We start from the raw sequence: 25,640 nt of genomic DNA on the forward strand, positions 1-25,640 counted from the left end.
ACAATACCTATCAGTGTTATGAACAACTGGTGAACTATATGGTCGTACTTGATACTTAATGTTTTCAATTAATATGCATATTATAATCAGATTTTAAGCCGAATAAGGTCAAATTTTCTCTCATTCATTTATAGGTTTAAAAAAATTGATTATTAGTACAAAATCTGAACACATAGAGACGCACCTCAATGAATCCCTAACCACCCATGTACTTTAGCACGTAAAAGACCCCGTGGGGTCTCTCCCCTATTCCAACTTTATCGAGTCATTGAAAGGTCTTGGTCAACGCTGTAGCAGTCCTTGAACCCTATTTAGGGCTTTTCGTGGGGGCCGCCTAACTACTCAAGAATATTCGGATTATTGCAAGACAGCATTCAAATAGGTGAGAGCATATTTCGGAATTACGCTGCTTTCTTCCTCTGTAAAGAAAGTAGCGCCAAGGCGCAAGTCTCCGGTTCGAATCTCCACAAGTGTGAATTGCATTGCAATTCCAACTTTTCACTCGGTAAATATCGCCCACCATACCTGTACACATTCTGTATTTTCACGAGAAATTGTTAATATCGTTGTTCATTTTAATATTAAAGATCCATACACAAATTTTCTTCTTTAAAACATGTTCCCGTCGTTTTCTTGTTTTGTTTTCTCCGAAGATCGTGTGGTTTGGATTCTTCTTTCTCACATTAAACAAAATTGTTGCTGAACTTTGAAATCGTCAACGGTATTCTGTGTGATACTTTTGCCCTTGGTAAAATCTAGAGCTTTCACATCGCAACAGTTTGATGCAGCAGACGAATTTTATTGAAATTGGTCGTATCGAATAAACTGTTTTTAATTATGGTCACGAGAGCAGTATACTCCATGGCATTAGAGAGAGCGCCAATGGTTGTAGATGCCTAAGAACACACGAGTGCGAAAGTTTTTCTAAAAAGATGTAAAGAAAGAATATCACTTTTGAGACGTTCCTGCTTCCTTTTCGAAGGCTTTTCAAGAACTATTATTTGCTGCAATTTTTAATTGTTTATTTGTTTCCGGAAAAAATTAAGAGAGAAAAATATTTTGAAATATAGTATGGCAGGCTACATCTTATAGGTTGATTGGTACATCATACATGCATATATCGTTGAATGTATAGTAACTTTATGTGATTTTATATGAAAATTGCTAAAGATTTTTTGATTGCTTTAAGTTTGGTTATTGGATATTAATTAGCGAAAAGTATCCTGGAATCCTGGAAACTCTTTTGACAGATGTAAAGAAAATTCTCAACGTCTCACTTCCATCTATTAAACCTGTTAGAGCGTTTCTTTTCGCTTCCCGAGGGTAAAGCTCACAACATATAAAATGTAAAATATATCTCGAGCTTAGCCTCATGGCAAACGCATCTTATCATGTGCAGTGAAAAATCTTTCATGGAAGATTTTGCGAAGAAAGGATGGGGCTGTCTCTTTGGAGTTCCACATTTGTAGACGACGTAATTTCTTGCCGGCCACATGGGAAAGAAACGTTGGAGAAAATTTGGACCTAATTAGTGGACAGTCTAGAATCTTAGAATTCAACTTAGAGGAGGAGAAGGCTAGCATTCTTTTTGGATGTGCTGGTACAAAGAAAGCAGATTGGTCCTCTCTTTTTAGTGATATAGGAAAAAAGCACATATAAATTTGCATATTAATAGCAGTTCAAATCACTACCCATCTTCAAAGATGGCACTATTGACTGCCCTAGGCTCTAGCAATTAGGTTTTTAAGAATTTCGGACAAAGAGAATTTGATATAGGAAATGTAATATGTTTGAGGGATTCTTAAAGTGAGTGGGTACTAAGGAAGACAAATTTGACGAGCAATCGGAAAAGCAAAGGCACAAAGAGATTAAGGATTAGAGAAAGCACCCAAAAAGGTGGAAGAATGGAGATTGATGGTCAAATTTCATAACATACGAGGGGTTACTGTTGGTGTAAATAATTATTCATCACGGATATTATTACACTTTACTTAAGTTTACTTAGGAAATGCATTTCATAATAGTTTGGGTATGAGACACTTGGGTGTTTGTGCCACATTGGGATAGTGTGTGTAGGAGAATTTCCACCTTTTATGGTGTTGATCTTGTTGTTACACTCCACATTCAGTGGGTGATCCACCTCATGTGGACTATTATATTATTTCTCCTACCTACCCACACCTATTTCCTACCTACCCTTGTTTCTTATTGAGCCACATGTAATTTTTGTGTGCTCACATATCTATATAGCCTTGCCTATATAAGCAGGCTTATATTTATTGTATGTAATGCTTAATGATCTAGTTGATTATATTTTTTATCTTGATAGAATACAGTTTATTTCTATCATCTATTTTGTTCTCTCTTATTTGTGCTTTCCATTGCCTCTTGATCTTGGCAAAATCTCACATGGTATCAGAGCCATTAGAGTGTCATTGGTTTGCTAATTGAGAGAAATTTGATGCTATTTGGGGTTTGCATTTTGGATCTTTCTATTGTAGGTTTTTATTGAAGCTTGATGGGTCAAATCTGAGGTCATCATTGGATTGAGGAGGTCCAAGAAAGTCAGTTTTGCCTTTTGTTTCATCCAAATCGGACTTCGGAGGTCAAATCTAGAGGCATTTGAAGTTTGACGCTGCGACGGAAATTTTCCAGAAATTATAATTTTGCAGGCATTTTTCAAATAGCGATATCTCACTCATCTGGACTCGTTTTTTCGAGCAATTTTTTTTTGTTTTGGGGTAGAATTCCGTGATCTGTACAGTGGTGCAAGAGTTTCCTAATTTTTGGATATAGGTTTTTTAGAAATCGTGAAATCCCGATTTTTACAACTTTGGAGGCTTCGTTCGGGCTCATATGGACTCCTTTTCAGGTGCCGTTTTTTTTAAAGTACATATTTTTTCATTTACCTTCATAATCTGCCATATGTTTGCAGTGATTTTAAGTAGAAATTGTACTTTCAGTATTTGGCCTTTTTTGGCATATTTGGTACTTGCATTTTGCTTGGATCTCAGTTTAGATCACTAGCAGTATTTGTTGAAGTCTCTTAGATCTCATTTTGAGAAGTTGTAAATTGAAATTAGAAGTCCACTTTGCCTTGTTTTGCAAGTGGCTCATTGTATATGCACTAAGTATAAAGTGCCAAAATCACCATTTTGGGGGGTTTCTTGATTGAGTGAATTTGGGGGGGTGTATCTTGTGCTTTTGTGCTCTTGTGTTCCTTCCTTTTTGCTGCAATGGGTTCTGCTAAGTGTCCTCTCTCAACTCCTCATAATTATGCTACTTGGAAAATTGATGCATGGAGTAAACTTATGGAAAAAGGACTAACTCATTATATTGATGGAACTATTGTTGCTCTCTCTGATCCTAAGTTTGATCCAGTTGGTCACTTGGATTGGCTCACTAAAAATATCATGGCAATGGGTACCTTAAGAAAGTATGTATCAAAGGATCTCATTTTTCATATTGAGAAGTGTACTCTAATCAAGGATGCTTGGCAAAAGTTTCAAGACTTGTATGGTCAAGTTGATGAGATTAGGGGATATCAAATTGATAGTGATCTCACCATGTTAGATCCCAAGAACTTTGATACTATACAAGATTATGTCACTAAGGCAAATGAGTTGAGGGCACAACTCAAAGATTGTGGCATTGATAAGAAGGATGCTCAATTGATATTCAACTTGATAGGCAAGCTTCCACAAGAATATGCAACATTTGTTTCTAGTTTCCAAACCCATAGGATGACAATGGGTTCAAGCTACACAATGCTTACATTTGATGCTTTCAATGAAATGTTGATGATGGAACAAACTAAGTTGATAAGCATGGGCATTCTTAAGGCTTCTAAGTCTCAAGCATTAGTGGCAAATCAAAGGAACAAAGGAAATCAAGGAAATGACAACTCAAACAAGAAGAAATGACAGTCAAAGCCTAAGGACAAAGCACCATCTTCTCCACAACAAGGAGATTCATCCTCTTCCAAGAGGGATAACTCACCAAAGAGGGAGAGACCTACTTGTGCCTATTGTAAAAAGTTGGGTCATGAGGAGCATCGTTGCCATTCTAAGAAGATTTATGAGCTAACACATATCATCAAAAAACATAACATTGATTTGCCTAATGTCTACAAGAAGGATGATTCATCAACTTCCACTCCCTCACATTCAAAAGGAAAAGGGCAAGCATTCATGGCTTCTACAAGTGGGAAGACTCACTCTTTTGGGACAAGAAAAGGAAAAACTCTATGTGCTACTATCAGTCATGATTCAGAGAGATGGCTTCTAGATTCAGGGGCTTCTCATCATATGGCATCTTCGCAGTCTATGTTCTCTACATTTGAGCCTTGCACCATGCCACAAATTTTGATGGGCAATCATACATACATGGATATGATTGGGAAAGGATCTATTGACATTGGGGATAACTCCTTCAATAATGTGTTGTGTGTACCCCACTTGACAAACAATTTCCTTTCTATCTATCAAATCACACATGCGCAACTAAGAGAGTTGTGGAGTTCACACCTGAGTCAGTTTTCATTAGAGACTTGGAGACTAGAGCTATCATTGCGACTGGGGTGGTTGATCATGCATCTCGGTTATACTCCTTTTCAGATTTTGCTGATGATGATGATTTCACATTTGATGATTCTACACATGATGATCACACTTCTTGTGATGGTTCAGTTTTTGAGGAGAACTTTGGACACTTGAACATGGGGATTCTCACATGTGAACCCGTTCTTGAGTCTTGTATTTCATCTCCTCATATTGATATCACATCACCTATTGCACCTGATGATGCAGATAGTGCGACAGTTTTGCCTTCATGTGATTCAGTGCAGCAGGATATTCCTTGTCTTCCAGCTTCAGATTCATGGGATGATTACTTGACAGACATTGCAGGTTTGTTTGTGGAATCCTACATTGCAGATTTGGGGAACATCATTGATGACATTCATCTTCTCTTTGATGAAGGTGATCCTTCTTCGATTGTTGCGAGGGAACACTCTGACCCTCTTGTTCATTCTCTACATGATCATTCTTTCGAGGTTGACATGATTGTGGATACTTATGTACAACAGTTGGAGGAGGTCTCTTTATCTTTTGAGGAGACATGTGAGTCTTTGGGACATGTTCTACATCCATCTCCACTAGATCTTGGAGTGCCTTTTACAGCAGTGTGGCACAGTTTACCACTTTTGGAGGGGGTATCTTTCAGCATCGACACGGGGACACTTGAGCAGTTTTCAGAGATTCCTTTCATCATGAGTTTTCTTCATACATCTTCCCTTCATGATTGGGGAGACTTCATGGATACACCTTTGGTTTTGTTTCTTCCTAAGGGGAGGCATGTTGTTCGACGTTCATGGAGTAGTTTCTTCATACATCGAGCTTCTATCATTGGTGCAGATTCCACATTGAGGGGGGGCTTCCTAGCTTCTCTTCTTCTCTCAAATGGGGGGGACTTTTTCCTCACATGGGGTTTTGTCCTTCACATTCTTCTGTGAGATTTCTCTTGTATGTTTTTCATCTCTCTTTTGGGGGAGGGTTTTTTCCCATTGGGTTTTTCTCTCTTTCTCCACTTTGTGAGAGATTTCATTGCATTGGTTTTCATGCATTCGCATTTGTACATGGGTACCTAACCTGGCTTAGTAGCTGGGACCCATCTTGCATTGCTTAGTTGCATTGTAGACTTAAGTGCATTCCCCCAAGTTGCACTTAAGGGGGGGTGTTGATGTAAATAATTATTCATCATGGATATTATTACACTTTACTTAAGTTTACTTAGGAAATGCATTTCATAATAGTTTGGGTATGAGACACTTGGGTGTTTGTGCCACATTGGGATAGTGTGTGTAGGAGAATTTCCACCTTTTATGGTGTTGATCTTGTTGTTACACTCCACATTCAGTGGGTGATCCACCTCATGTGGACTATTATATTATTTCTCCTACCCACCCACACCTATTTCCTAGCTACCCTTGTTTCTTATTGAGCCACATGTCATGTTTGTGTGCTCACATATCCATATAGCCTTGCCTATATAAGCAAGCTTATATTCATTGTATGTAATGCTTAATGATTCAGTTGATCATATTTTTCATCTTGATAGAATACAATTTATTTCTATCATCTATTTTGTTCTCTCTTATTTGTTGGCAAAATCTCACAGTTACGGATAACTTGGCAAAAACTTAAATGAAGAAATGCAGCATGATCATTCTAATTGTATTGGACACTCTTAGAGTCACGTTGGACAGTGCAAATGACCCACTAAACCCAAAATTCTACATGGAAGTTTTTAGATCCCATGTTTATGAGGGAAGCAATGCATTGGAAAAATGCCTTAATCGGTGCAAGTGAGGTTGAAAGAAAATTTTGCCGATATTATTTCCCAATTGAAGCAGAATGTTTGTGATGGTGAGGCACTCTATGAAACTCAAACATCACTTTTATATGAAATATATTTGGTTACTTGCTAAAGTTGATCATGGTGATAACCACAAAACAGTGTTCCACAGGTGTTGGGGACGGGGGGACGCGTTTCCGGGACGGGGGGACCAAGGGCCTAAGTTTGGGGACGACGGTGGGGGGTGGTGCTGATATAGTTATACATATACATATAGTACTTGAAAAACTAGTTTTGAAAAGATGTATGATAGTATTACAATATAAGAATTACATTTCAAATGAGACTATAGGAAATTTGAAATACTAAATTAGTAAATCTAAATACCAAGATTTCTTCAATGCTAATTGTGTTGTTATATGGAGCCTAATTAGACTCGGAGGTTAAATTTTCCCTACTTCTATTGGTGCGGTTTCCCCTTATATTTTTCAACGGGGGTTTGGGGGCAGCGCCCCCAAGTTGGGGTCAAGGGGCAGCACCCCTTGCGCATTCCCTGTCGCGATACAGGGCGGGGTTGAGGGGCAGCGCCCTGCGAGGCCAAAAATACTTTTATTATTTTCTAAAAGCGTTGGGTGTTATTTTTCTATTGGCCCACGTCCAATTAGGGTTACCCCTTAACCCCCCAAAAAGTGACTTATTTTTAAATTTAAATTTTAAACACTGCATATACGTGGGGGCGACGGGAGACGTCTGGGCGTCTCCCTGTCCCTCGAGAGACGTCTGCACGTCTCTCGAAGGATGGGGAGATGCCTAGATGTCTCCCAAGGAGATGTCTCCACGTCTCCACGTCTCCGGCAGTGATTGGGTGGCGGTGGCGGGACGGCGGGGGACATCGCGTCACCGTCCCCCTGTCCCGGGGACGTCCCCCTCAGGGAGATGTGGCCAAAAAGGGGGGGATGCATCCCCGTGGAACACTGCCACAAAATTAAAGAAGTACTGAAATAGATATTTTAAACAAAATTTAAATAGATACCATGGCCTCAGTTTGAGCAATAGTTGGAAATCCCTCATAAAATTTATGTATGGGAACAAATACAAACAAATAAGAGAGTTTAAGCAAATGACACACATAGAACACATGATTTATCTCACAGAAAACCCAACAGGGTGAAAAATCACGACAACATATACTTTCATAAAAACAACTAGGCACCAACCCAAGTACAACAGTGAGCTGCAACTCACGTACAAAGCACCAACTTTAGAACAAAAGAGGCTTCAACCCCTAAGTAGAGCTCCAACTCAATGAGAACAATTTCCAGATTTCAAAGAAATTGCAAATAAGACCACCGTTTTATACTGAAGTGTATAAAACGCTTAAGACACAATGAACTTTCAACAAAGCTTCTCTGAAATAGGACATAATGTAAAACCACTTCTATCATAGTTATATATATGAATCTTTTTCTCTTATGAACCAATACCATACACACAGGCTTACTCCACTCTTCATCTCAAACTTCAGCTAATAGAAAATCCACTCAGTCAGATTACGTCTACCCTTTGAAGATATCATGTATTCATATATTAGAACAAAGCGATACTAACAATAAATTCAAATTTCTACGCTATGACCGGCTGTTCGACTGAGTTCATTAATCTGCACTTGTCACTCTCTACAGTACCTGATATTGACTCTTCAAATCACTAGAGTTACTTTCATCTTCAGATTTGATAGCATCTCAAGGCCATACACAATGTAGACGCTGCACTGCTTGTACCTCAACTATCCATATCGTATAGCAATCTACAAATTTTTTGATCAACGGAGAATGAAGAACTACAAAAAGGTCCTTTTTAAGACATATCGACTTCTGTCTTTTTCACTCACCATGCACATACAAAAACCAATTGCCAAAAATAATATACATTCAGCATTGAAACTCATACAATATTCCTTTTTCACTGAAAAAAATGCATGCTTCAAAACATTATTTTTAACTTGTGTTTTAAAAAAAAACTGCCACATACACAATTACCGCCACATCTGAAAAAATGCTCATCTCCAGCAATTCAGGTTTAATGCCTTGTGAAAAGAAACAACACCTCACTACATGTCAACCCGAAGAAGTGCGTTTCTGAGAAGCAACAATGATTTTAGTCTCCGTGGCGTGAATAATTTAAGAATTGGTCTCTGTGGCATGAATCAATTCAGTCTTGCGTGAGCACAAAAAAACGTCCTTGTGAGCACTTTCAGAGAATTAAAAAAATGGCTTTGCAAATCCTTGTGAAAATTACTCCACAGTTGGCACAAATTGAAGGGGAAAGAAACAGTGATTAAATAGAACATAGGGGTGACCAACAAAATACAGATGTCACAAACTGAACTAATGAAATCAATCATCTGAACAAACAAAAACATTCAAAAACAATCTGCACTGAAATATTGACATCATTGACAAAATTCAACAATCTCCCCCTGTCATTGATGGCAATCAAAATTGAACGAAACAAGAAAGCATGAAGCTCCCCCTGTCGCATTGCTACCCCTTTGACATCAATGACTGAAACAAAATTGTGAACTTTAGAGTAGGGCATAAAATGTAGCTTAAGAACTCCCCCTGAGTCCATCTTGAAAATCAATGTTGAAGTGAAATCACATCCACCTTCTGCTTGAGAAACTCAAATGTTTCTTTTGGTAGTGGCTTGGTAAACGCATCAACAACCTGTTCTTTAGTAGACACATTCCAACTTAACAGCTTGATTAGCAACCTGTTCTCACAAAAAATGATACTTAATTGAAAATGTTTAGTTCAAGAGTGCAGAACTGGATTTTTTGAAATACTGATAGCACTAGTATTATCGCAGAAAATAGAAATAGGATTAGCATACTCAACCTTGAAATTTTGCAAAGTGTGTTTCATCCAAATAAGCCGTGTACAACAAGATACAGTTGCAATGTACTCTACTTCAGCTGTAGACAGAGAAATAGAAGCTTGTTTTTAGCTTAACCAAAAAACAAGACAGCCACCAAGAAAGAAAACACCATCGCTCGTGCTCTTTCTGTCATCTATTGAACCTCCCCAATCTGCATTAGTGTATGCTGTTAGTGTAAAATCTTGACATTGAGGATACCACTAGCAATTGCACCTTGGTGTGCAATAGGTACGCCGAAGAGACATAGAAGGCCAATCATGATTTTTTTATCTATTTTGATTATATTTGTATAGTAGATATGGTCAATTGGTAGGTCACTTAGAAAATGGTGTTGTTTATGCAAAAATGGTCTCAATGAAGAAATGATGGATTAAAATCAACTATGCATTCATTTTACCAAACATAAGTGAAATGAAACCTTTGAATCAAAAAGATAATTGAAATTCATTTCTAGGAGGCTCATGTTATGTTAAGAGAGATTGATAGATAAAGAAAATGAGACATGTAGAGAGAGAGAGAGAGGTGGGGGGGGGGGGGGAATGAAGAAGATAGAGTTAGAAACGAAGATAAACTAAGAGAGAAAGAGGGTTACAAATGAAGAAAAATATAGATGTAGAGGGAGAGATAAAGATAAAGCTAAAGAGATAGAGAAAAAAAGAGATATAGAGATATAGAGGGAGACAAAGAGAGATATGTGTGGGCCAAATTGTAACTAACTCATCAACGAATATGTTGACATAGGTTGACACCTAGTATGGTGGCTATACCTTTGGTAAATCTTTTAACGAATAGTAATATTTTTAACAAAATATCAAATTATTTGTAGTTGACATGCATAACCTCAATTTGTTTTTTTTGACACATAGGAATTGTCATTTGGTGCCCTCATCCAGTTATACTTCTAAAAACATAAAACATTTGAGGAATTTTGTTGAGAGAATGCCAAGGGGGGAAGCTACTTAGCAATTGTATAAAAGGTATCATTTTTCATTGAATATGTATGATGTCAAATAATATTTATTGGTTTGACTTCGTTGTAATTGATCTATTGTATCTTCTTTCTCACTTCTGTTGTTTGTACTTATTTCTCACCTTTGGGAGTCTTAAATTACACTATGACATGTTTGGTTCTTATATTCATGTTTGTCTTGCTTTAGTTTAACATACAACCTTATGACCATACATTATGAGGTCAAGTCATCATAAATTCCATACAAGCGTGCACCCTTTTAATGATTTTTTGTGTTGATAATCACATTCTAAAATGAATTGACATTAGCTTTGATTTTCTATCCAACCATTCAGTTTAATTTAATCTAAGTTCTTCTATTGTATCAATGCATTATTCATAAATTTAATTTTTAACTAAAATCTATATTATTTCGATTATTACAAATGATATTAAATTAAATAAATAAAAAATAGAAGATAGTATATTTTTTGCATACTTTTTGTGTAGTACATAAGGTCAATTGGTAAGCCATTTATCAAATGATGTTTTATGTGAAACAAGGTGTCAATGGAGAAGTGATAGCCCAAAAAGATGATGAGACCAATAGTCATGCATAAGAGACTCATACTTGTGGAGCTGATATGACATCACATGATTGATTGTTTTTTACAACTCAACTATAGATATTCACCCAAAGAAACAATTTGATCTCCACATGTTACTTTGGTCTTAGTCCTAGGATAGGATGTGGGTATAGAAATTGTCGGTGCATTGAAGAAATTCAAATGACCGTTACTACATTTAACCGGTTTGACGTGGCCATGGTTTACATTTAACCATATCTCGAAATTGCCGGCACACTTTTTCATGTTAACAGACAACTTTTTCTACCATCAATACAAACGTTTTCTTGGCAACATTTGCACAAGAGCCATCTGTTCAATTGAAGGAATTATATGCTGACACACGTGGCATTTGCAGGGCTTCTTCTCGGATGTCGCGAGGCTGGAACCCAAATCCTTCCCATTAACTCGCAAAAATGTACAGTCTGCCCCTTTCAATTCTTCGCTAGCATTATCGATAGAAAAGCCCGGATATCTTTTTCCACCAAATCTCTGTTTCTGTTTCTGTTTGGCTTGGCTTATCTTATTATCTGATTCTGGAGAAGGAAATCGCACTGGTAATCGCAGAGGTGTAGGCAAGGGACTTTTAGAAATCAAATGTCCCAAAAGCTGTTACTGTTCCGCTCACACAGCTTTTTAATGGCGGACTTTCACAATGGTTAGAGGCATTCAGTGTTAGAATTAGTTTGAATGAGGAAAGCCCTGAGAAAGAGGGGTCTTTGAAAAGAGCATTCGTGGAAGGGCGATTCTCACCTTGAATGGAGTCGCTGGCATGTGATGTGTTAGTAAATGTTTTTCTTTACACATAACAACAGACATGAGAAGTTGGAAAAGTTTACAAGGTCAGAAGGTAATTTTAAGAGAAAAGGTGACCATGAAGAGCATACCAATATCTTACAAGTTTCTCTATTACATTCAAGTAGAGATTCCGACTTCAAGCTGTTGATATACAAGTTCATTGCCGATGGCAGTTTTTTTGTTTGGTTGTCTGCATGGTGATTAGACCCAGTGATGGTCGATGCATTATAAGATTACTCTTGGCATAGCTTGTGGACTCAGATATATGCATCAAAATTGCTCCCCTGCAGTATTGTACAAGCATGTGAAATCCAAAACCATTTTGTTGGACTAGGAATTTGGGGCTATAATTGCAGATCTTGACGTTTCCAGAAGTTCGGCAATGAGTATACGACATCTGACTCTGTCAAAGTCGTACGGATATTTGAGTTTCAGTTTTATCTGCTACCTATGTTTAAATTTCAATTTCATGTCAAAGCATAACATACATTTTGATGGGCAGAGTACGGGCATAGACTGACGGTAAGCTGGCATAAAACAAAAACGGTGAAAGTTAGCGGCAAAGCGATCAACGGACAATATATTCTTGATCGTCTTGCATTGTTTTTATTCATTTTCCATTGTAAAAAATATCGATGGAAACATGGGTAGAAGAGATGACAACGCCACCAAAATCAACTTAAATCTACATGACACCATTCTCTTCGAACAATTCTAGGGTACACAATAATGTTTCGTACATTGATTGCTCCAACTATTGGTCTGAGCAAGCTGAGTGAGGTGACCGCCAAGTAGAGAGCAGTGGAGGCTATCTGCTGGAAAATGAATGTGATTTGATGGATGTAAATCATCTTGTCCATGCATTGACAGACGCACGTCTCTTCAACAACAACAAAAATAACGCAAGTGCACAACAAACAATGAAATACAAACACCTTTGGTTAAAAGAAAGCAGCCAGGAAAAAATAATGAACAGACGTGATTTCTCAGATGGTCTTGCATTGGTTTTCTTTAACTTGCAACCATAGATTTTAAATTTCAACTTGTTTATCTCATATAGGGAACGCCTTCGGCGTAACAAGCCAAAATTCATTGTACCCTTAAGATATTTAAAAATCCCCTTTATTGCTTTCACATGAGTGTCTTTAGGTGTATCTTGAAACCTTGCCACATATCTAATTGCCTGCATAATGTCAGGTCTAGTAGGTGTAACATAAAGCAAGCTGCCTACCATAGACCTGTAATATGTTTGATTTACATTAGGAGATTAATCTTCTTTACTAAGTTTACACCCTGTCACCATAGGTGTACTAACTGGATGACAATCTTCCATTCTGAACCTTTTAAGCATTTCTCTTATATATTTAGTTTGTGAAATAAACATACCTTTTTTAGTTTGATGTATTTGCAAACCCAGAAAGAAAGACAACTCTCCTAGCATATACATTTCAAACTCTTTCTTCATATTGGCTGCAAATTCGTTGCACATAGCTACACAATCACTGCCAATGATCAGATCATCCACATAAACCACAACAATCAACATATGTTTACCTTCTTCTTTCACATAAAGGTTGCTGTCTGCAACTCCTTTGTTAAAGCCTTGCTGCTGCAATTACTTATCCAAACTGTCATACCATGCACATGGAGCCTGTTTAAGCCTATATGGTGCCTTTTTCAGCTTGCATACATAGTCATATTTGTCAGACAAAGCAAATCCATTAGGCTGTTCAATATATACATCCTCACTCAAACTGCCATTTAGAAAAGCAGATTTTACATCTATCTGAAACACTTTAAAACCTTTGAAGGAAGCAAAAGCCAAAAATAATCTAATTGCCTCAAGACGTGCTACAGGAGCAAAAGTCTCATCATAATCTATACCTTTTGCTTGAGCATACCTTTTGCATACTAACCGTGCTTTATTTCTTACTACTTGACCTTCTTCATTTAACTTGTTCCTAAAGACCCATTTTGTGCCTATCACATTTTTATCCTTGGGTCTAGGGACAAGCTCCCATGCCTCACTTTTCTGTATTTGGTCAAGTTCCTCCTTCATGGCAGCTATCTAGTGCTTATCTTCAGCTGCTTCTTCAAAACACTTAGGTTCAAACATAGATAGCAAGGAGACATCTTCATTTTCAAAATAATTAACATTCCTTCTACCAGCTCTTGTTCTAGTTTCAGGTAAGATTTGATCAACATGTTGGTTTCTTTGCACAAACATAGGAGTCTTAAAATTAGTTTTACCATGATCATTTTCTGATTCATTTTCAAAATGAGTACTTGTTGTTCCAAACTGCAAACTAGAGGAAGGAAAGGCATTTGTTCCTTCATATTGAGCATTCTTAGGACTACTTTGTGCATTGCTACTTGCTGTCCCAGCTTGTGAGTGTGAAGATGAAGGGTGAACAACACTTCCTGTTTCCTCATTTTGAACACTACTATCACCATTTCCATTCTTTCCACTAGTGTTAGTAAGCTCATGAACTTTAACATTGACACTTTCTACAGTCTTATGCAACCTTCTATTAAAACATCTATAAGCTTTACTTTTTGATGAATAGCCCAAAAAGATACCTTCATCTGATCTAGGATTAAATTTACCAAGGTTATCATCATCTCTTTTTATAAAACAGGGGCCACCAAATTTTTTAAAATACCTTACAGTTGCTGGTTTACCTTTCCATAGCTCATAGGGAGTTTTATTATGCTTTGCTCTCAACAAACTTCTATTTTGAATATAAACTGCTGTATGAACAACCTCTCTCCAAAATGCATCACTCACTTTGGCCTCATTCATCATGCTACGAGCCATTTCTTGAACTGTTCTCACAAAAATTGACAAACTTGTTAGAAGTGAATTCACAACCATTATCAGAACGTAAACACTTTATTTTCAAATCGCTTTCATTCTCAACTAAAAACTTAAAAGCTTTAAATTTTTCTAAAGCTTCAGATTTCTCTTTCAAAAAGTTAACCCAAGTCATGCGAGAAAAATCATCTATCAACAACATACAATATTTGTTACTTTGTAAACTTGCTGTCCTAGTAGGTCCACATAGGTCAGTATGGACTAACTCAAGTGGTTTAGTACTGGATAAGTCTTTAGATTTAAAACTTGTTCTAGTTTTCTCACCCATTTGACAATCTTTGCAAACAATGTTTGCTGGTTTTTCAAGATTTGACAGTCTCTAACAACCTCTTTCTTGCTGATTTGAACCAATTTATCAAAACTCATATGCCCAAGTCTTCTGTTTCACAACCCAGTTTCATCAAGCTGTCTCAAACAACACTTTTCATCATTAGAATCATCAGGAATATATAGATTATTTTCTACTCTAGTTGCATTAGCAAGATGCTTTCCACTTTTACTTATCACACAACAGTTTGAATTAAAAACAAGATAATATCCTCGATCACATAATTGACTGACACTCAACAGGTTATGCTTCAAACCTCTAACATACAAGACATTCTCAACTTTAGTTTCTCCATCATTTAAGACAAGAGTATCTATACCTGCAACTCTTGCTGAAGAGTTAACTACAAATCTGACTTTACCTCCGTTCATTCTTCTAAGGGACTAAAATTTGTTCTTGTCACCATTCATATGCTTGGAACAACCACTATCAACATACTAGATGTCTTTCTCATATTTTGCTAAAAAGGCAGTTTGCACAACTAAAGACATTTCTGAACTTGACTTCTCCTTTTTCCTCCAAACTTTGACATTCTCCTTTGCTTTCCCTTTTGTATCCATCTTTTTAGATGAATCTGTCAAAACATTCTTACAAAATTTTGCAAAATGACCAATTTTATTGCACTTATAACAAACAATATTATAATTTCTCAGAGGAGCAAAAGGATTTTGATTCACAAAACTGAAATTTCTTCTAGGAAATATTCTGCAATTCACTACTTTGTGACCAAAATAATAGCAAGAAAAGCGATAAGCATAGAAATAAGCATTGTTAGGTCTAGTCAAATGAGTTTGTCCAGCAAGAGAAAACTTATTACCATTTCTGTTTTTAGGATTAGACCCAACATTAGGCTTCTGTTGTTCACCTTCAGAGGATTTAGAACATTGACCTTCATCATGGCCAACTCCACTCTTGTCAAGAGACTGTATTTGAAAACTCAACAGACCATCCAGAGTCATAGTACCTTTTTGAAAGGTGTTCTCATTACTAAATTGCTGTGAGGATTTTTCAAACTTTCTCAATGAAACAACTTCATTCTCAAGCTTTTCACAGATGAGCTCTTTATCCTTGAGTTGTTTTCTAAGTTCTTCTTCAATCTTTTTAGCTTCTTCAATCTGCACTTTAAGATCTTCAATTAGTTTTTCAGCAAGCTCTAATGCAATAATTTTTTAGAAACTTTGTTACCTTCCTCTTGTAGTAGCACTTTTAGACTTTGTTTCTTCTTTCTAAGCTTCTTAATTTCATTGAGGGCAGAAATAAGTTCTTGTTCCAAATCAACTTCAACTTCTTCGTCATTTTCATACAAAGCTTCTTCTACAGCCATGAAAAGAACTTCATCATTTAGTGATTCTCCTTCACTAGCTTCTAATGAGCTGCTTTCCCTTTTCGAATAGAGACTTCGTTTGGAGAAGCGAAATTTTTTGCCTTTCTTCAAGAATTTCTTCTTGGTGTTTTTGTGTTCATTTTCATAACAGCTGCCCTCTTCTTTCTCATAAGGACATTTTGAAGCAAAATGTTCTTTCTTTCCGCAGTTAAAACAAGTGAAAGACAACTTGCGTTTAAGCTTACTAGAACTTTTCCTAGATTTTCTTGCAAAATAGCTTCGTCACCATCACTTTCTTCCTTTGAATTGTCACTAGATGCAGGACTTTTCTCTTTACCCTTCTTCAATACTTTGAAGGCAGTTTCCCTTTTTGAAGATTCTTCAGCATTCGTTCTCATTTCATAAGCTGTCAGGATCCCATGCAACTTATCAATCGTAAGCTTATCAAGTTTAGCCATCTCTTCAATCGCTGAAACTTTAGCATCAAATCTTAAGGGCAGCAATCTTAATATTTTTGGAACAACAACTTTATCATCCAACTTCTCTCCCAAACATTTCAAGGAATTGACCACTTCATCTACTCTTAAGAAATATGCTGCAATGCTCTCCTCTCGCATTTTGAGACCTTTAAACAACATTCTATGCATTTGAAGTTTTGCATTTTTGACTTTCTCATCTCCTTCATAAGCATTTTGCAAATTTTCCCACATAGCTTGGATTGACTCACAATGCATGACCTTGACAAACTCTGACTCAAACAACCCACATAAAATTGCATTCATGGCCTTGGCATTGTTTTCAAAGGCCTTCTTTCCATCAGCATTAGTGGGTGGGTTAGAAGGAGGAGTGTAACTATTAAAAAAGACTCATCCAAACATCAAAACCTAGAGACATGATATAAGTTTTCATACGAACACACCAAAATGCATAGTTTGACCCATCAAACAAGGGAGCTCTATTGGTTGCTAGACCTTCTAGGGCATAGTTTGACCCATCAAACAAGGGAGCTCTATTGGTTGCTAGACCTTCTAGGGCACTCATATTAAACTATCATGATCATATCTTCAGGCTTTCAAGCTTTGACAGAAGATGACCTGCTCTGATACCAATTGATAAACAAAACAAAGATATTGAGAGGGGGGGTGAGGGGGCTGAATTAGTATGTCATAAACCTATTAAGAACAAATACATACAAATAAGAGAGTTTAAGCAAATGACACACATAGAACACAAGATTTATCTTGTGGAAAACCCAACAGGGTGAAAAACCACGGCAACATATACTTTCATAAAAACAACTGGGCAGCAACCCAAGTACAACAGTCAGCTGCAACTCATGTACAAAGCACCAACTTCAGAACAAAAGAGGCTTCAACCCCTAAGTATAGCTCCAACTCAATGAGAACAATTACCAGATTTCATAGAAATTACAAATAAGACCACTATTTTATACTGAAGTCTATAAAACACTTAAGACACAATTAACTTTCAGCAAAGCTTTTCTCTGAAATAGGACATGATGTAAAACCACTTCGAAGTATCACAGTTACAGATATGAGTCTTTTTCTCTTATGAACCAATGCTACACACATAGGCTTACTCCACTCTTCATCTCAAACTTCAGCTAATAGAAAATCCACTCAGTTAGATTACTTCTACACCCTTTGAAGATATCATACATTCTTATCAGAACAAAGTGGTTTTAACTATAAAATCAAATTTCTATGCTATAACCGGCTGTTCGACTGAGTTCATTAATCTTCCCTTGTCGCTCACTACAATACCTGATATTGACTCTTCAAATCACTAGAGTTACTTTCATCTTCAGATTTGATAGTATCTCAAGGCCATACACAATGTAGATGCTGCACTGCTTGTACCTCAACTATCCATATCATATAACAATCTACAAATTTTTCGATCAACGGAGAATAAGAACTACAAAAAGGTCCTTTTTAAGACATATCGACCTCTTTCTTATTCACACACCATGCACATACAAAAACCAATCGCCGAAAATAATATACATTCAGCATTCAAACTCATACGATATTCCTTTTTCACCGAAAAAAACGCATGCTTCAAAACATTATTTTTAACTTGCATTTTTAAAAAAAACCTCCACATACAGAATTACCACGACCACCACATCTGCAAAAACGTCCATCTCCAGCGTTTTAGTTTTAATGCCTTGTGAAAAGAAACAACACCTCACTACATGTCGACCTGAAGAAGTGCGTTTCTGAGAAGCAACAATCATTTCAGTCTCTGTGGCGTGAATCAATTTGATCCTCTGTGAGCACAGAAAAACGTCCCTGCCAGCACTTTCAGAGAATAAAAAAAACAGTTCTGCAAATCCCTATTAAAACTGCTCCACAGTTGGCACAAACTGAAGGGGAAAGAAAAAGTGATTAAACAGAGCATAGAGGCGACCAACAAAATACAGATGTCACAAACTGAACTAAGGAAATCGATTATCTGAACAAACAAAAACATTCAAAAACAATCTGCACTGAAATATTGACATCAATGACAAAATTCAACAGTATGGCCGAAGGAAAAGGTAGTATACGATATGCCATAACTGGAAATAGATGCTGCAACGCCATCCAAAATGTAATCAGAAATTATTTTGTACGGCTAGGTTTGAAAATAGCCTATATGGCCTGGTAAAAATGAACTGCAAAGATATGACAAAGCTTGTAGCGGTATGGCATGCCTGGGTATAGAAGTATGGCCTCTTCACAATAAAAAATCTGGTTGGAATGTCAGTGCTATCAATTACATTTAACAGCAAATAATCAACTAGGAAATTTGCGGGTGTACGAACAGGTAGAATGACATAGCTTGTGCTTAAAAATTAGCTCTCCTAAACATGGATAGTTTGCAATATTATTAATAAATCACCTTCAAACCAAAAACTGATACCAATGACTGAAACAAACAATTGAACTTTTAAAATCTCTGAATACCTGACACCCAAAATTGAAAACTAGAAATCTTTATCTGATGAAGCTCACTGACAAGAAAGAAAAATGCATGTTAATTCTTGAGAAATAAAACTGTTCAAATGAGTAAGAAGACCCTTTTCAAAAACATTTATTCTTTCTATAATTTTTTTGAGGAAATAAAATAATATTATTTTCTTTTTGACAATTATTCCTTCGAAGTTATAGAAATATAAATTGTCCTTTTTAAACTCATCTTTTTGCACCTTGGGTCTAGCAATACTTATATGATCAGTTATGACGACCTTCTAAATAATTAAATATAACTTCTCCTTTAATTTATAACTTAAAACTACTTTTGAACAATTTAATTTAATTTAATTATTTAGTTAATTTCCATTTGTCCTCCACCCCATTGGCATATGGGAAAAGTTGCAAAAAAATAGACTTTAGGTTTATCAGCGAACTTATTCTTCGGACATAATAGGCACAGTCTTTAATATTCCTTATTAGCTTGTCTTTTATGCTTTGTTTAATATCACTGAAAGTCCAGAGCTTTATAAAGCTGCTGGAGTAACCGGAAAAACTTGATTTATCTACAGCTAATGGACATAAGATTAGTTTTAAGTAACAATGCACAAGCATCACAATGTTTGCTCTTCTTGCACTATTTATTCAGAGTTTAAAAGCAAATGTTTTTATATTAAATCCTGAATATACTCTCTGTTTTGAACATCAGTAATATGCAGAATAATAATATACTAACATCCATTTTTTTCATTTTCTTCTGCAGGCTAATCAGAGTCTTTTTGATGTGCCTATGATCCAAGTTTTTATCTGTAACGAGCTCACAATTTTGTAGTTGCTTTGTATCTAAAACAACATGCAGAACAGTTGGCTGGTTTTTTCTAATCTGGGTCACCATGGTGGAGATCCATTTATCTCTGCAGCTGAGTCACGTTCACCATTTAGTTATATCAGTGAGAGATGGTTGGGACTTAGCAGCTTAATTTTTGACAGTGCTCCTTATCCATCTGACCAGGTCTATGTCCATGGTAATCTAGGTACTGGACTAGCTCGTGCATCTTTATCCCATATGACAGATGGATTATTTTTATGTTTGATGAAAAGGAGCAATAGTGACCCTGCTGCCAATTGTAGGAAATCAGATTGGTTGCAAGAATCTAATCATAGGAAATGGTATTGTTTCCATCAATTTTTTTCTGTATTTGATTTTGGTAAAGGAAATGTGCGAGAAACACAAGCCAGTCACATAGGCAAAGCAGGTACACTTTCATTTATTCTGGAAAGAGTTACCCCACTCATGTTGAGAAATCGATGGAGTGGATTTCAACATTATCCACCTTTTCCTGTATTCGTTCTTGCAGCTGCATTTGTTCCTCTGTTGAATAATTTGTAAGTTTAGTTTTGATTGTTAATTACCACAAGGATCTATCTTCTTAGCAGGCTTGCTAGTTGTCTACTCTGTGATGGCATAATTAGAAAGCTGATTTTTTTTTCTTTAATAATTTGATTGAGGGATTGAAGATCCTCCAAATTATTGGCTATTCCAATTGAAGATACAACTGCAAAAATCATGAAAGGGAGAGAAGAATCTGTACAAAGTTATTGCAGAGTGGAACATATTGAAGAACACAATATGCCACATCTAACAAAGAAGACAAATGGAAGTTTCAGACAGGTAGTTGAGCCCAGGACTGGCATAAACTTTCCAGCAGGTCTGGTCAGTACTGAGTCTGGAAGTGGCAACACAAGTCTGATATCCCAGGTAAATTTACATGCTACCATAACCATCTGCACATTTAAATGTTTTATTTTAACATTGTAGTTGCATGATGCCAATTAATTTTTAAGTTTTTTGAGGGATTCTCAGCAATTGGAATCAAGCCAAACAAGATTACATACTAGAAACTATCAGCAAGTGATAAAATATGGTACTAGCCTATGGAGTCTTCTCAAAGTCAAATTTCAAGCTATTGTGCTATCAGAGATCAAAATGCAATAGACTGATACATTTGTATTATGACATGGGAATTTATACATGTGAAGAGCAGTGAATTGTGTGCTTTAAATGGCACTCATGAGTTCCATAACAAATAACAAACTATTCACACGTATCCTAAAAGATGATAACAAACAATAACAAATCAAACAAATAGCATACGAGTAGACAATAGTGTAATATTCCAACATTTTCCCCTTATTACATCATAATTTTAAAGTACTAATGAGATAACCTTGAAATGTTTCAAACTTCACATGTCCAAGAGGCTTGTTGAAGATGTCAGCATGTTCTTCTTGAGTAGAGCAGAATTGGCCTGAAATAGGACTAGTTTCTGCCTTTTGGGGACTGTGTGGGTATCACACAACCTTAAATATAAAAAACTCTAAAAGCAATGAAGAAGCCTAAACGAAAGACCCTCTTTGTTCTTTGTAACTCATTATTCTTTTTGAAAATTTAGAGACAACATGGTCTTTGGTTACTAAGGATTTTAAGTAGCAAGGGAACTATTCTTCAAGTTCCAAGTGATTCCAATTTTCTTTCTGGTTCAGGTGGCAAATCAAAATCCATGGCAAACATTGGTGTTAGACTTAGCTTCTAATTAGTCATACCAGACTCCATCCAGTATCAGCTCAAACATTAACATCTCCGCTAGTCCTCAATGGCATTGGTATTAGATCTCTTAAGCATCAACCTTGTACCCTTTCCTTGGGGGTAGCAACGCCCTGAGATGTTCAAGTGGGAGATAAAAGGTCACAAGTAAGAAAAAAGCCATTTCATCTTCGATAATAGTTCTGTTGTCTTCGACGATTTTACTACAAATGTGAAATTTTTCCTTTTTAGCTAGATAAAGAAGATAGATAGTTGTTCATATTGTTCAAGAGAAAGTTATTCACAAAAATTAATAAACCTTTGTTTCAGTCTTATTTGTTTTGTCTGATCTGTGGATCCATGTTACTTTTGGCTCCATTTTTTTTCATAATTTGATTCTGCTTAGAATACGTTGATATTTCAGCAAATTTAAAGTGTAGCAAATCCAATATCACCTGGGACATGGATCATTTTCTTAAGCAAAAGATCATTCACCTTTGCTTATTTTCTATTTTTATAGATTTGTTCTATGTTGGCCGTAGTGTGTAGCATTTCCCCATTTCTGGGTGATTGGGAGCTTGTGTTTTTGAAGGCACTTTTGTGTCTGAAATTGTATCTGTTCATGAAATTTGTGCAACTTAGGTAATGATACAATTTAATATAATATTTGAGGCCCATACTGTCCTCAAATCCTCACACACGCTTCCTCTAACTTTGTTCAAATAGTCTTCATCTGTTATGGTAAAAAAACTGACCATATATCTCACCTTTCTGATTTCTTTAGCTATCTATCTCTAAAATTGGCAAAAAAGAGCTGAGAGTTCATGGATTGACACATATGTGAGACATTGCTCATTAATAAGCTCAATGAGGCAGCAAACTAGGTATTCTAGAATCCCTTTATGGGCTCAAGAAGTATTGAGACATGGCCAGATATTGTAGAATCGAATTGCAAACTGAAGTAACACTATTGAATTTGCCAGGAACAAAATGCTAAGACTACACCTTTTTTGCAAAGAATGAAGCAAATCAAATATTATTTTTTGAAGTGAATATTACAGGATTTGTCATTTGCCTTTATAGAAACTTTCACATATAGTAACCATCCCAACCAGTTGGAAACTTCTTCTCATAACATTAAAAAGTAAGTATTCTAGCATCATTCGTTATTTCTTGCAATGTGATGTAATTATTACATTTATCCATTACCTACTTACTATATTAATATACTAAGATGCAATTTAATTCCAACATCCACCACTTATTACATCAATCTGAACAATGGCAGGAACACTTGTCTTAGACTGGAAACAGTAGCTGAAATAAAAATCTGATGGAACAAGGACATACAAACAACTTGCGAGGCATCACAAACTAACCAGGGTGCACCTGACTGAACATATCACTGGATGTTCTGACCATCCATCAATACATGTGAACCGAGACATAGTCAACTACCTACCAGTACAACCCACATGCAAAATCTGAATGCCTTTATTTCATAATATATATGCAACGAATATAAAAACCCCACGAAACTTAAAAAAAAACCCTCGTCTTTCTTGGCTGCCAAAAACAAATTCTTTGCTGTATGACATTCCTCTAACTATTGCTGCTTGAGAGCATTTAAAAATATATAAAAGAAGGTGATACATATAGGAAACATTCTTCAAAGATAAAAGCAAAAAAATTCATGCCAGCATGTGCCATCCTTATATTCTCAAGGCATATTAATATTGGTTGCTTATCTAGAATAGCAGGAACTTTCTTTGTTATCTCCTATTTCATTCTTCAATAATCTCTCTCTTAGCACATGTCTTCTACACTGCTCAATGCATAAAATTCAATCTTTTGCAAAGGTATATAGACCCTACTAGCCTTTATTGGTGAGCCAGCCACTTTCAATATTAATAATACTTACTACTAATATTTAGTAATTGGCCTGCTATGGTACCATATTGAAACTCTAGGAACAAAATGATCAAACTACACCATTTGCAGAGAACAACACAAATGGAATATTATTTACTCGAAGTGAGTATTACTAGATTTCTTATTTGGGTTTATAGAAGCCTTTACATATGGTAATCACCCCAACCAAGTAATTGGAAACGTACTGCAAATAACATAATAAACTAAGTATTGTAACATCACTTGTTATTCTGACAGTCTGAAGTAACACTAAGATTTATTTATTACCTACTGACTATACTAATATACTAAGATGCAATATAATTTTGACATTTCCCCCCCTTATTACATCACTCTGAACAAAGGTAGAAACATTGGTATTTGACTGGAAAAAGTAGCCATAATAAACACCTGCTAATTAAGGACATTCACACAACTTGCCAAGCATCACAAACTAAACACATAACTGAACATGTTTTCGGATTTCCTAATCATCCATCCAAATGAGTGAACTGAGACATGCTCAACTATCTACAAATACAACCCACTGCATGTGAAATCCAAATGCCTTTTATTTCACATACACACTCCACTATTGATCATGGTGTTACCCTTAGGTTCTTGATTGTAAAAACATTGAACATCCAAGGTGACGAGGCTTTTTGCTGCTTTGTAGACTTTAAAAAGCCTTTGACATGATACCACAGGGCAAGTTGTGGAAGAGGATGGAGGAATTGGGATTTCCAAATGTGCTGAGAATGGCTGTCCATAGATTTTATGATCAGGTCAGGGCTAAAATTAGAACCAATGAGGGAATTTTAGAGTGCTTTGGCTGTCATATTGGCATCAAACAAGGTAACCTGCTTTCTTCAACATTGTTTGGGCTATACATTGTTAAACTGGAAGAGTGGATAGACAAGGTTGGTGGGGAGGGATTTCAGTTGGCTAAGTATGTAGTAAAGTTGCTCATATACGCAGATAATCTCATATGAATTACAAAAACAGCTCATAGCCCGAGAAAACTCTTGAGGGCTCTTGAAATCTTTTGTCAGGAGATTTGGATACAAGTAAACCTTGGTAAAACCAAAATAACGATCTTCTTATTGCAAAAAAAAAGAAACAAATTAACTTTCTCATTGAAGGCAACCTGTTGGAAATAGTGGATGAATACAAATATCTTGGCCTTGATTTCCACAACAAACTTAGTTGGGAAACGCTTGTATTAATTGTTTGTATTAAGTGGGTTGTCACTCTTGGGTAGTTATAAGTGTTGTTTGGTTGACGGTTGTGTTCCTCTTGGAAACCGTCCGGTTCTTTAAATGTGTTGTGTACCACCTATGTGATGTCCCCATCTTAGTTTAAAGCTAACCTTTAATAAGTTTATGTTTAGGGGTGGCAGTCCTGAATCCCTAAGTAATTATAGTTAGGAATAAAGATTGGAAACTGTGAAGTCTTATAAATAAGATGGTTTCCTCATTATTAGTCTTCTTATCCACATTAGAACATAATAAAGTCATAAAGAATTATAGAACGACAACATCAAACTCCTCAGTGAACCAACACAATCTATGAAGGATGATGACAATAACCTCGTGAAGAGTTGAAATGGTCAGTGATGTTTATATCTTCCTCTATAATATAATATGATCCAAGCAGAATACAACATCACAGTTAGCTGGAGACCAGAATAGTTGACACCTGGAACTCAGAACATCATAACTTCACTTGCCAATCAAGTTGCCACTTGACAACTGAATTGGAACACTTCATAGACCACATGAACAAATCCTCCAAACTGCAACACTTGAATCCACATATTCGGAAGCCACTAGATCTTTTCCGGACTTGTTCTGACAAACAATCTCACTATTAGAAACAATAGTAATCAGGTCAGCCAATTAAGCCATAGAGCAACTGCAAACCTGATTGAGAAAAACACATAGAACATAAACATTATATTTAGAACCATGGTACAT

General features: G+C 36.3%; 1 protein-coding gene across 3 annotated transcripts in view; it reads left to right on the forward strand.

Annotated features, from left to right (window-relative positions):
• The first annotated feature begins 255 nt into the window (after positions 1-255).
• Positions 256-25,640, forward strand: part of LOC131055568 (fatty-acid-binding protein 2) — a 60,848-nt gene continuing 35,463 nt past the window's right edge. Inside the window, exons 1-3 of one of the 3 annotated variants that reach the window (XM_057990044.2) lie at positions 256-505; positions 19,933-20,555; positions 20,688-20,928. In XM_057990044.2, coding sequence (XP_057846027.1) covers positions 20,023-20,555; positions 20,688-20,928 — 774 coding nt within the window. In that variant the 5' untranslated portion in view covers positions 256-505; positions 19,933-20,022. The remainder of the gene's footprint in view (positions 506-19,932; positions 20,556-20,687; positions 20,929-25,640) is intronic. The other 2 variants (XR_009108397.2, XM_057990037.2) reach the window with 2 other exon arrangements.

Source organism: Cryptomeria japonica, chromosome 2 (genome assembly GCF_030272615.1).
Source record: "Cryptomeria japonica chromosome 2, Sugi_1.0, whole genome shotgun sequence".
In the NCBI taxonomy this organism is placed as follows: Eukaryota; Viridiplantae; Streptophyta; class Pinopsida; order Cupressales; family Cupressaceae; genus Cryptomeria; species Cryptomeria japonica.